At 47.1% G+C, this 12,816-nt stretch overlaps 5 protein-coding genes across 5 annotated transcripts; 2 read left to right on the forward strand and 3 right to left on the reverse strand.

Moving 5' to 3' along the window:
• Positions 1-803: 803 nt before the first annotated feature.
• Positions 804-1,478, forward strand: FSUBG_4964 (uncharacterized protein; the record flags this gene model as incomplete). Its single annotated transcript, XM_036683009.1, has 1 exon — positions 804-1,478. One exon carries the CDS (start codon positions 804-806, stop codon positions 1,476-1,478), a length of 675 nt encoding a protein of 224 aa, XP_036539443.1.
• A 704-nt stretch (positions 1,479-2,182) lies between these two features.
• FSUBG_4965 (uncharacterized protein) lies at positions 2,183-3,775 on the reverse strand (the record flags this gene model as incomplete). The annotated part of the gene is made up of 6 exons (XM_036683010.1): positions 2,183-2,335; positions 2,388-2,597; positions 2,647-2,832; positions 2,886-3,509; positions 3,564-3,670; positions 3,763-3,775. The coding sequence occupies 6 exons, from the start codon at positions 3,773-3,775 to the stop codon at positions 2,183-2,185; spliced, it is 1,293 nt and encodes a 430-aa protein (XP_036539444.1).
• A 748-nt stretch (positions 3,776-4,523) lies between these two features.
• FSUBG_4966 (calcium-independent phospholipase) lies at positions 4,524-8,322 on the forward strand (the record flags this gene model as incomplete). The annotated part of the gene is made up of 6 exons (XM_036683011.1): positions 4,524-5,138; positions 5,196-5,278; positions 5,336-5,799; positions 6,345-6,378; positions 6,428-7,007; positions 7,063-8,322. The coding sequence occupies 6 exons, from the start codon at positions 4,524-4,526 to the stop codon at positions 8,320-8,322; spliced, it is 3,036 nt and encodes a 1,011-aa protein (XP_036539445.1).
• A 475-nt stretch (positions 8,323-8,797) lies between these two features.
• On the reverse strand, positions 8,798-9,589 carry FSUBG_4967 (uncharacterized protein; the record flags this gene model as incomplete). The annotated part of the gene is made up of 1 exon (XM_036683012.1): positions 8,798-9,589. The coding sequence occupies one exon, from the start codon at positions 9,587-9,589 to the stop codon at positions 8,798-8,800; it is 792 nt and encodes a 263-aa protein (XP_036539446.1).
• A 1,937-nt stretch (positions 9,590-11,526) lies between these two features.
• Positions 11,527-12,370, reverse strand: FSUBG_4968 (uncharacterized protein; the record flags this gene model as incomplete). Its single annotated transcript, XM_036683013.1, has 2 exons — positions 11,527-11,891; positions 12,073-12,370. 2 exons carry the CDS (start codon positions 12,368-12,370, stop codon positions 11,527-11,529), a joined length of 663 nt encoding a protein of 220 aa, XP_036539447.1.
• Between the last annotated feature and the right edge of the window lie 446 nt (positions 12,371-12,816).

Here is a 12,816-nt window from a genome sequence, read left to right on the forward strand (position 1 = left end):
CAGTAATATAAATCAAATAGCATCAAGCCTGACTGAGGATTGTAACTGTCACAAACTATCCATCAGCCTTCTTTTATGTCTCTGTGTAGTATCTACATATTTCCGAACACCAGGATAAGAATTACCGAAGCAATCGTTCGTCGAAAGCACTGAGAGGACAGTAGTTGATGTCTCAGAAACTCAGGGGTTAGTGAAGAGGGCGTCAGTGGGGGAAAGGAATAGCTACGTAGGAAACAACAATTACAATATCAATTCTATTTTCTTCGGTATATCAAAATCACGCCCTGTTCTATGATTTAAATGAAGACTTGGCAGAATTGAGGTACCGCAGTAGATCCTAAGTGATATGTATACTAGACACAACTGCTTAGTCTTCACTTTTACCCATACAAGGAACAGGATAGGCAGATCCAGTTCTCGGGAGTGAAAGTTCTGTGATCAGCCATATTTTAGGAAGTTCTGACAGTGAATCAGACCGATATTGTACCACGCTGCCTCCATCATCCCAAGTCTAAATACTCCCTTTTTCTTCTTCTGGCTTTCCTTCTTCCTTTCTTCTTTTCATCCTTTCATCCTCTTCTTCACTTCACGAGGGGTTGTCAGCCCTGCTCTCAAGCTCCTCAAGGTAAGCATCGGCCATATGCTCAACATATACGATCACCAACTAACAATTACCCCATCAGGTCTTTACTTCATCTCACCACAAACCTCCTATTCAATATCACCATGTCGAACTCAAAGATTGACCTTGATCTCACTGAGATCCATTTTGACTTCTTCTGTAAGGTCGGGTCACGCCCCAAATGCTACATGCATTGATTGCTGCCCAGGAGGATGATGTCAGGCGCTGGTCTTCTTGTCCTTCATTTGGACCCTTCATCCACAAGCTCTTCGTTCAGTCTCCGAATGTCTCTCATGTTGGGCCCCGTCATCCCACTGGTCGCATAGGCTTTTCGATACTTCAGCGCTTCAGCAGCTTCCTCGCCTATGCTGCGAAAACTCCCGTTGACTCTGCAGCATCTCTCACCCTCCGTGGCCCCTCAAATGGCGAGCCTTTTCCCTTTCCCATCAGAGGTGTTCTAGCCAGATTAATGGAATACGGGCAGTATGAACTGCACAAGGTTCGGATGGCAAACCGCTTCGACAACAAAACAATCAAATATGTGGATGCACAGGCATTTCCATCTGAGAATTTCTCCGAGGCCCGCAACAAGGACCAGCTCAAAGAAGTCAACGTTGCTGGTAGCTTGTATTTCAGATACAATGAGATGTTTGACGGTCGTGATGTCCTGGAACTCAACACTCGAACTGCTTTTGAGGAGCATCTTGAAGTTGTTGGGAACCGAATGAGGGACAATGGCCACAACATCAAGATTCATGTCCCAGATGAGGTCATTGAGACCGAGGTTAAAAATTGGAGGAATTTGCCAGAAGATCTGAATCTGGTTCTTTCAACTTGGGTGCTTATATGGACATGAACTACTTTCTGCCCTTGATCGGCGGTGCAGCTTTTGGCACGATCAAGAATGGAGAGTTTGCCGTATTTGAACCTGACGGTACAGGGGATGTTCAGTTGCGCAGAAATCACAAAACCGACTATGGCGTTCCTCTCAAACCCAAAAGCTAAAATGGAGTGAATTCTTTAGTCTCAACTCTACGTGGCAACCGACCTGCAAACTGTCTTTTGGATGAGGCCCTTTAGGGTCTTGGTACTGGGCATGAATGTCAGTTCTATCCATGAATACAGACTCATACGCTGATATCGAAGAGGCCACTCAGTTTGGACGATGAAGATGGCAGATATATAAAAGGGGCGACTGGTTTGGTGGGCAGTGGCGGCGGAGGTTCATTTATGCAAACCTGAAAACAGTTTATGATCAATAGCTCTTACTTGAAGATAACTAAGAGACCTAATCTTATGCACCACATCCGAGGCTTTCCCTTACATATTAGTGCTGTTGACTGCTTGAGAGGTGTTTGCTCTATCTTTGGCTACCTAGACAAGGGGATGCAATAAAACTTAGGACCTTTATCCTAGGTGTCAAAAAAAGCCTTAGGTAAACTTAGCATAATTTAGTATAGATATAGAGGATCTGAGACTGAGTATTTTTAGTACCTCAGTTTAACGTCAGAAGTCTTCTTACACCCTGAGGCTAGACTCAGAAGCCAAGCTGAAACAAGACTATGACGCCTTGGAAAAGGGGAGCAGTCTTCTCATCTTTCCACTTCTCGCCACCTTCTTGAGCTCTTTTTCATTCTTCCTCCTTAGCTTCCCAACGACCTCGTCGTGATCCTTCCTGATGGCTTCAACCTCAGCCTCGTGCTGTTGCTTCAACTAGACAAGATGTTAGTTCACCTGACGGGCTCAGGAAGAGAGCGAGTGGTACCTGGCCTGCAATAAGCTTTGCACTTCCAGACTCAATCGCCTGTTGACGAGATTGCTGTATTGTGAAAAGTACGTCTTCATGTGAGAAGTTTGTTTCGTTTTGCTGGAAGCCTTTCATCATCGTCTGTTGGATCACCTTGGAGTAGATGAGCGACCAGTGTCCGATTTCAAGAGCACCTTGGCGCATGAGTTGGATTTCGTTTAGGAAATCCTACAAACCTCAGTTCTTTATGCAGTCAAATAGAACGTGGGACATTTACCAGAGTATCTCCAAAGGATAGCCCATCAGGAATTCCCGTGGCTATATCCTTGGACTCAGAACAACTTTCGAGAAACAACTGCATCTTTGCGAGCATCTCGTTGTGATGGATTGCGGCATTGCGAAGACAATCTATAATCCCATGAAGCAGCAACTGAACAGGCTGCAAAACTTCAATGCATTGTTTCTATACCTGGCAGTCAGTATAGTGTAACTAGGATCGGGACAAGGGCATTTTACCAGTTCATTAGCTTGCGTCGAAAGCTTCTGGATGTCGACCTCGGCCTCCTCCTTACGTCTTCTATACTCCTGGCCTCTCTCAAGCTGATCTTGCATGTTACTCTGCGCAGATTGGAGATCGTTGCTCGCCCAGAGGTTTAGCATCCATGTAGCAGCCATCTGACCTCCAGCCACGAGCATCTTTCCACCAATGCCTGCAGAACCAGCAGACTGAATGATAGTTCCAATTTGGTCCGCTAGTTTGTTCTTTTGCCTGGAAAGATCCTCTCGCCGGGCTCGAGCGGCATCTTCGTTTGCTTGGGCTCTATCTTGGTTGAACATCTGGTCATTTATCTCGGTCTTCAAAGTGCCGATCTCTTTGTTTGTTGCGTTCTCTTGTTGGTTCATGATGTCTATCATCATTAGTTGGTCTGTACGACTTGTAGGAGTTTGTGGCAACCAACCCTTGGTCTTGCTGATACGACGACTGAATTCGTCAACGGAAGCACGCCAGGCCTGGAGACTTTTGTCAAGTTCATCGCATTGTTCTCTGCAGACTTCCGTTGCGTTTGTGAGCTTTCTGAGATGTCTATCGAAAGACGCTTTCTCGCCGGGGACACCAAATGTACTTTGAAGTGCGTTCAGCTAGTAATCAAGAAGTTAGTATTGGTACGCCATGAGCCGGTTCGTTACTCTTACCGTTCCCGTATCCTGTATCATGGATTTGGTCTTCATGTAGATACTGTAGAAAGCTCCATGCGTTTCCACCAGTTTGTCAAGTCCCATATGGCAATGCTCAGCCAGGGCTGTAGATAAATTGTCGCTCCTGACACCAGCGTTAGTTAGGATTCCAGTTTCCAAAGACCAAAGTGCTTGTGACATGAACGAAGTCTCTTACCCTGGGAAGCCATCTGCGTCTACTAAGAAGACAGACGTGGCATTGCTTGTTGTAGAAATATAGAGACACAATTGAAGCTTCTGGGTAAGCAACTCGGCTCTGATCAAAGGCTCTAATAGATTATCACGAGGTCCTTGAGACATCTCGGCTGGGAACCGAACTAAGCTGCCCATGTTGGATCTGGCGATATCGGATATTCCTAAGGGATTGAGTACAACAGACAGGAAGTCTAAAGTCGTTTAAATGACTATGATAGGATTTCAAAATCGTAGAGAAACAGCTTTATCCCAGATGCAACGCGCCGCCTGGTCGACTTAAGAGGGATTACCCATGTCCAGGAAGTACCTCAATGTATATATGCCAACGTTTCATCTGCACCTTTCTTTTACTAGGGAATTCCATATGTAAACTAAGAGCAGTTTCAACCCTCGTTGAGCCTATCCCCGCTCACGATGTAAGCCAAAGCCTTGTACGGAGACAGGGGTCGACATATGCATGGTTAGGCGCCCGCATTTTAGTTTTCAGCTCTTCCCAAAGGAGTAGACTGTCTGATAGGTTATACAATGGCTGCATGCATGCAGTATTGTCTTGGGTACTGGAGGAGAGAGCCTACCGAGTCTAAATAGTTGGTGTATGGGTTTATCAGGCTCGGCATCGCAGTTCAATAATTGCCGAGTATTTTCAACTCCTGCCCTCGATCCTGGCATTGGATTCAATCCGACCATTGTATCCAATTACAAAATTTGACCTCAATAACCAAAATGTCAACTTCGGGAGGGATCTCGTTAGACCATTTTCAGGCTCGCTTGACTGTGCTGCAAAAGCAGCATCAATCCCTCAAAGCAGCCGACTTGGAAATGCGAGCTACACAATCCGAGCGATGCCGTTCTTCACTTGAGAAAGCTGTCAAGAGTCTATTCCAGGTCATAACTCTCGTTCGCAAACACGACAAGCGTCTAGTTGCATGGCACGACCGCAGTCCACATCTCAAATCAGCTCTTCGTTTGATCGGCATTGATCGACGAACAGAACATACCGTGAACAAGACTACGGCGAAACTCAAGAATGGCGTGCACAAAGTCGAGACACAGTTTGAATACGCCGGACAGATCATAGGAGAGAGCATCGATGATACTACACGCTTCCAGAAGGACTTTTCGCAAATTAGTCACTCTGGAGTTGAAGAGAACCTTCAAGCTATGAGAGCGGCTGAAGCTGAGCTGAAGCAGGAGTTGGAGGACCTCAAATACCAGATCCAGAATCAGGATGTTGAGTGTTCTGGGGCAATGGCAGAGTTGACGCAGCAGATTCAACGGCTTGAGAAGCTCACCGCAGATCATGACTCTGCAAGAGCCTGGAAAAACACATGGGGAGCGGTGAGATCGCCGCCCGTTCAGAACCACTTGAGCTCTCGCTGATTCCTCTATCTTCAGGTTACAGTACTTGCTGCAGCGGGAGCTTTTGCAATGCCAGTTGTTGGTATTTCGGTAGGAATAGTAGCCGGTGTCAAAACTCTGTAAGTCATCCAAACTGCTCTCTGTGGCCCTCATTGACGAATTGGTACCTTTCCTAGTATGAATTCCGAGCAACAAGAAGCCCTCAGGGTCCAAAAAGAACAACACGGGCTTCTCGTCCAAAGCCACGATTCAGAATTGAAGTCGCTTCAGCTCCAAATGGCACAATCAGGTTATCACCACGACAGTTGCGCTCATTACATGGATCAAATCAAGCAGATCCAAAGCGCAAACTTGACTATTCGTCAAGAATCAAGCAGAGCGTTCAAGACCTTGTGTGAAGTGCAGATGGCTCTAGAGAAGGCGAGGCTCAACATCTTTGAGATATCACAGGAACTGCAGGAATGTCAATACGAGAAAACTAGGCGTGGGATGGCGGCCAGATTGAATGGTATTTTGCAGAATATTCTGCAATTCCCTGCAAAGGCGAAGTTGAAGGCCATTGATCAGAAGCTCATTGAGCAGGCTACGAGTGGGATACGTGCTATTTCTGGTGCAACGGCTGAGGTTATGGCCATTGTGGGTGAGTGAGACATGGTCTGATTCTGGACTCTTATCAAATTGCACTTCTCGTGAGGGGTCTGAGTGAAACTGAAGGCTGTCTCGACATTTGTGTTTGTGTGTGTTCAAGTATGTCTGCCTGATCGGCACAAATGATACCCTATTGGAAAAGTAGCTTCTTGTACCTCACATGGGTACTTGCATGATACCCATGTCTCTCTATCTAATAAAACTCAGCCTAGATTGGTCTGTCAGTCTCACGAGGTCTTCGAAGCCCCAGCCTGCTTTTCAGCCAGGCCGTTTTCTTTGAAATGCCACTACATATACATGTCACTAGCATCTTCGAGGCAATAGCTGCATTATGCTGGCCCTCATGAATGGCCAACACCCAAAAATAGGAGCTTGGCACGAGAGCATGCAAGACTTGAAGCGGACTTTAATTTGGTGCCGTGTTTTCCATTGAGTTTGGCGTTTACCAAGTGCAGTAGTGTCCATCAGTCGCAAAATTGCATCGCCAATTCAAAATGGCAGCATCGTATAGTAGTCGGACGATCCATTCTCTTACAGGCGGGACCAACACAACGGATCAAGCATCTGCAGAGTAAGTAACACTCAATGGCATCAAGCCAACGCTAACAATTTATTCTCAGCATCATAGCTCTGCATGGTCTGGGAGGTGATTGGAATCGTACCTGGGGCTCGTTCGGATACTGCTGGCTCAAGCACGCCCTCGTGCCCAAGTTCCCATCATGCAGAATCCTTTCTCTCAACTATCCAGACATGCTCTCTATTTTGCCTGCACACCCTCCTGACATAAATGGCCTCGTTCACGATGTCATCAGAGACCGCCGTCAAGAGAACCGCTCAAAGTCACCCATTATCTTCCTCGGTCATAGCTTTGGTGGCACTGTTCTCAAGCAGGTGTATATTGCAACGCACCCTTCTAACACAGATGATCCAGAGTACAAAGCGCTTCATAGCCATATTCGTGGATATGTGTTCTTTGGGACAATCCATAGAGACAGAGACATGAGTCGGGCTAAGCTTGAAGTCCCAGAGCTTTGGAGAGCTTTGAGTCGCGGAGCTTCGGGTACATTGGGTGGCCACTCTCATGAGTTGGAAAAGGCAATGTATACCACTTTTCGTGTGAATCATGCCTTTCGTCGTCTTGGTGGAGAGAACCTCCTCATCAATTGCTTCTATGAAACCAAGGGACCCGGCGGACTGAGTGTCAGTGAATTTCGGCACACATATTCCAGATCTGAAGAAGCTAACATGAGCCCAGAGACGTGTTCTCGTTACTCAGGAAGAATCAACCCTGGTCGCCCGTCCTGTTCCTACTATGCCCTTGGACCTCGACCACCAGTCCCTCGTTTGCTTCAAAGGTCCACGAGATGAAAACCTCGCTCGTGTCCTCGACGCTCTTGATTCGTTCATGATTCGAGCAATGGACGTCGAAACTCGACTGCATAGGCCGATCGCTCCTGAATCTCGAGGACTGTGTCTCTTGTCACTTGATGGAGGTGGTGTCAAGGGATTGTTTAGCATCATCGTCATTGATCGGCTAATTCAAGAGACACGGCGCCTCGAAGGCCCTGGTGCGGAGTACAAAAAGCCCTGCGACTATTTCGACCTCATTGGCGGCACGAGTACAGGAGGTTTGCTAGCTATCATGCTCGGTCGGCTCCAGATGGACACTCAGCTCTGTATTCAAGCTTACAAGTCTCTGTCCAAGGAAGTGTTTTCCAGGAAATTCAAAATGCCCTTCCTGGAGAACTTCCGCAAGGCCAGCAATGTTGTTCTGAGCTGGTCATGGTTCGATGGCGATAAACTCAAAGATGCCGTTTGTCGTACTGTTAAAGAGAATCTTCTCCCCAGTGACTCGGCTGTGCTGAGGCAAAGTGGCTGTACAGTGGAGGACCTGACTCTCATCACTGACATGAAGTCTGCCACGTACTCTTTCGTCTGCGCCGTGCCCAAATATGAGGAAAAGGTGAAGCGAATTCGATCATATGAACCCCTCGACCAACGAACAAATGCTCCGGCTGAAAGGTTCAAGATCTGGGAAGCAGCACGGGCAACCTCCGCAGCGCCAATGTATTTCCCACACATAGAAGCAGGCGGAGTTTCTTACTTCGATGGTGGACTTGAGAGCAACAATCCCGTGATTGAAGTAATCGAAGAAGCCAAACAGGAGTTCCCGGATGATAAGATCTCCACGGTGATCAGTGTTGGCACTGGTGCATACCAAGCCTCAGACGCAAGCGCAGGACTTGCGGGTTTCATGAACTACATGATCAACATGGCCACAAGCACAGAGAAGCATCACAGAGCTGTCCTAGAAGACCCGAGATTCGCAGATATCAGGAAAGAAGGGTACTTTCGACTCAACGGGACACTTGAACTCGGAGCCATTGACCTCGCCGCTGTGGAGCGCATGGAAGAGATCGAGCGTCTGGCCGAGGCCTATCTGAGTTCTAATGAGGGTCAACAACAAATCGGCATGTGTGCCGAGCGTCTAGTTGAGAGGGCAAGACACCACTGAAGCTTGAACGAGGTCCGGATGTAATCTGTATCTGGTGACCCAGGTACCACATACGACCATACCTACCAGAAAATACGGGATCCCGTCCGCTCTCCCATAGTGTAAGGGGCGGATTAGTAGTTGGGTCGGTGACCAGCGAATCCCCGCTGTTGTATGTTTTTTTTGCCGTTTTTGTAGGCGATGAAGCTATCGTGAGACCAGATTTTCGCTGTGGGTTCGTGGTGGGGGCGGGTTGAGCCGTGCACGAGGCAGGTACAGGTTAGACACTCATGGGGGATTGCTCAATGCCTTTAGTATTGAAAGCGCATTACCAAATTCACTTTGTCGTATGATCTTGTGATAAAATGAATACAAGGTATCCCAATTTGTATTGTGGAAAAGGCACTATCGCAGCATGGACGTTATAGGACCCTCTCTGAACAAAGAAACACTCGCTGATAAGGTACGATACACGTAACACAAATAAAGGCCTCGACTAACATCCAGCACCACATGCTCCTGCACCAGCACCACCAGCACCACCAGCACCACCAGCCGATGCTCCATGAGACCCAGCAGCATCTCTCCGGACCTTCTGCCAGATCGACATGCAGCTCATGACAGCCATCAGCGCCCACAACTGACCCAACTCGCCTGTAGCACCGCTTCCTCGGAACTGAAACTCTCCGACACCTGACCAACTCTTGAAAAGGCTTGTGTTTGCCCAAACAGCAACGACCTCCTTGCCATCGCTGGTGTATCCCACTCTGTTGGTGCTCCCATTGTGGAAGTTTGTGCTGCCAACACGGACGAGCTTGTATCCCCGGCTTGATTGACCAACGCTCCTGACTTCAGCGCCTCGAGAGCTTCGCCATTCAAAACCTTCTCTGTGTTGGTCCGGGCCATGGCCGACCTGGGTAACAAACCAGAAATGTCCCCTTCTTGTTAGTCCTGTGGAACAATGGAGGATCTCCTCTCGTGGAGCATCGCCTGAGAGTGAAGGCAATCTGATCAGATAATCGCCGCGCCTGGTTGACGGCCTACTAGAAGCAGCCAGTAGTGGTGAGTAGATGGATGATCCGCTGTGGAGGAGGATGTCGCTGTATAAGCCCTTGACCAAGTCAATTGTGTACATAGGCTCGCCATTGGGACCACTGAGAAGGAGTTTATATGAGGAATCCAGAAACCTGCCTCTTTTGTGTGAGACGCGAATGACGGGCGGGATTCCCTTCTCGAGTCCGCCAGCTGAGAGTTGATAAGTGTGAATTTTTGAGTGTGAGTGACCCATTGTGTGATGCGTGCAACGTAGGAAGTTGGTGGTTGATATAGGATGATTAAAGATGTGTGTAACGTAGGGAGTTGGTTATTGATACAAAATGACCAAAGATGGATGTGTTTGTATCAAGTCTTTGTATTTGACTTTCTTGTTCTTTTAAATTAGAATCATTTCTGTAGGTTCCTTCCAATGGAAATTAGGTAGGTACTTCATCTTCTCTGACCCTTAGAATCCGAGAAGGCACGTCTGAGGTATGTTTGTGGTAAGTGAGCCCCCGCCCTCGAAAGATACTTCAGATGTGCCTTCTCAGGTTCTAAGGGATACTCGATAAGTAGCTGTGATCCTTCTCCTTCAAGGTGAGCCCTGCATCGCCACTGTTTACAGGAAAGATCTGCAGATCTCCACGTTGCGCTGATTCACTGCCGCAGTCTTAGCTTGGCTCGGTATTAGCGATTGGTTACGGCGCTGTTAGGCGCCCTTGTAAGGCTGGTGGGTTGGTCAGTTTCCCCTCAGTGCTTATATCCGGCGCCCTAACTATCATCTCCAGAACGGGCTCTGAAGAGCATTGCGGCGCAATTCAAGCTTCGAGATATGCTATCCGGAAACAGGAAAATTGTGGCCAATGGTTCTATAGCGATTGGCTTATATTTTTGATGCAAGTTTGATTGTTACCCCAAGTGCATGACCTCCTCGACTGGCAATGCCAACGCTGGACTTTTGATAAGAGGATCAGTGCCATTTCAGAGACTCGGGGTTCATCGTAGCGGCCCATTCCAACATAACTTACAGATCCTTTTTGCTACTATCGTACCAATGGCAAATGATCAACTCGGACAAAGCCAACATGCTTGTTAATTTTATGGAAGGGTCTTGTGCTTGTAACTCTGTAGGCAAGCATCGCAACGCCTGTTCATAATGTTAATTATGTATTAGTAACGAATCATACAGCCTGGAAGACAATTCCAGTATGAAGAAACATTAAAAAGAAGTTTCCTTTACCTGGACAAGAGGAAGAAAAAGAATGCCATAGCAGCTACTGGTTTCGATCCAGTGACCTCCGGGTTATGAGCCCGGCTGGGATGAGTTAGCTTTGTAGACTTCGATGGAGCTTGTTAAACATACCGCGCTTCCACTGCGCCAAGCTGCTTTCTTGGGTGACAGGCAGCTTTGCAATGTCTCCTTATGTTGGGAGGCTGTTCGTCTGGTCAAAACAAAGCCTTACTTAGGAGAAGAATATACTTGAAGGTCCTGTAAAGTCCATATTATTACTGATTTACTATATTACAACTTTGTTGTTAACAGCCAATGCCATAAACCGTTTTGTTTCTTCTGGCACTGTGCTCTAAATTGTGTGCGCTAAATTTACCCCGCCCCCGCTCCCATGACTCCGAGGCAGTGGGCTATATCTACGACAAATTCACTCTGTTTTGTCACCAAGAAAGCAATTTGGCGCAGTGGAAGCGCGGTATGTTTCTCAATAATCTGCATCAGTTAGCCAATGATACTAACAGACGTAGCCGGGCTCATAACCCGGAGGTCGCACGATCGAAACGTGCAATTGCTAGGTTTCTATTTTTTTGTAAATTTTGGGAATTCTATGAGTTTATTATATCTTGTTTTTTATTACAGTATTTATTTCGCTGTGTATATCATTTTTGGGTTATGAGCTGTTACCATTGTCTGTATTACTTGTGTGCCTTAGGCAAGATGTCGCAATTGCAGTCATGGAATGGGTGATGTAGTTATTGTCAGCTCTTCTGGGTTTGTACAGGAGTATCTATGTTATTACAGTAAGTTGCAATATTCAGTAGGTATGGGAATATTGCTTTACCCTCAAGTTACCTCTTCAGGGACTATATACTCTGCGATTATTTGTAAAATGAAAAGAGATTGATTGCTACAAATGAATGTGCGCTCGCATCCTTTGAACACGATACTACTACTTGTCCTCAATCCCGTTCCTCTGGACTAGAGAGCTCTTCACCAAGTATGAACTTTACACCCGCTCTTGTGATACTCTTTACAACCTCGAGCTCAGCCTCATTCCTCGGCGCATAAACCATCACGTTACCCAGATACAGAACTGTCCCGCTCAGCGGATGACGCTGGCCCCAGCCTTTCTCTAGAACAAGTTTTGCATCCTTTGGAGCCAGGTTGATATGCATTGAACCATCGCTGCCATGCATATGCCCAATCTCTCCTCCTGTACGCTTTGCAATTGGATGAGAAGGCTTCTCGGAGGCTACAAAGAGGGCTGGGCCTCGTCGCTCTGCAAGAGATATTGCGATCTTGAGCTTTGACAAAGACGATGATGCTAGAGATGACAGGAATTATTGGTAGCCCTGACTCTGTTAGTTATGGAATCGCCATCTGTTGCATCAATACACATGCCTCGATAAGAGATTTCTCCGCCGTATCTGTCAACTGTCGACTCGGTGCCGTCCACGTCCCTATCGTTGGCCTCGGTGCTTCACGGACAGGAATATCTCTCTCACTCAAGAAAGCGACGTGTCCATTAGGGCCTGCTTTCTCGCACGCCTTGTCAGTATAACAGCTCGTATGAAAAGGTTCTTTCTTCAGCGGCTTGAGAAGGATTTGGCCAACCCATCCGATGAGGTTGTGAGGTGGACCTCCAGGCCCGAGAGCAAGATATCCACGGTAGTCTTCGGCTGCGAGACGGAAGGCCGGAATCCCAATAATTACTCCGGCTGCCGCTGCTATAGCCAGACGCTGAGTCTGTGGAGTGAGGTTGGGAAAAGAACGCAAGATGGAGTTGAGCTGCGACAGTGTCATCTTGTGAGCAATGTAGGGCTGTGGTCAAGGGACAGATGAAGACGCTTTATCGCATTTCTTATACTATACCTCATGGGCTCACAGCTAACATAACCAATATAAATTATTCGTTAATACAGAAGGGTTTGATGTTGTGTCGACCCCGAAATTCGATACGTAATATACCATGAAATAAGCCGCGTTGTTCGCTTTATTGATCCTACCAACAAAGTCATACGACTTTGTCACATGCGATGCGATTTCACCCGCAATGGTTGCACGACGTTAATCACCCGCTTAAGTATGAGTTTAACTTTCCATAATTGGGATGTCCCCTTTTTTCGGTTTATTTTCATGACCAGATACGATATCGGGGGTTGCTATATGCATAGTTCTACCCCGTTGTATAACAACGGCATCGATTCTTTCAACGTATTTCTCGATAATAAATGCCATAACTCCCTTCG

This window comes from Fusarium subglutinans (genome assembly GCF_013396075.1).
Source record: "Fusarium subglutinans strain NRRL 66333 chromosome Unknown NRRL66333_c0000045, whole genome shotgun sequence".
Classification (NCBI taxonomy): domain Eukaryota; kingdom Fungi; phylum Ascomycota; class Sordariomycetes; order Hypocreales; family Nectriaceae; genus Fusarium; species Fusarium subglutinans.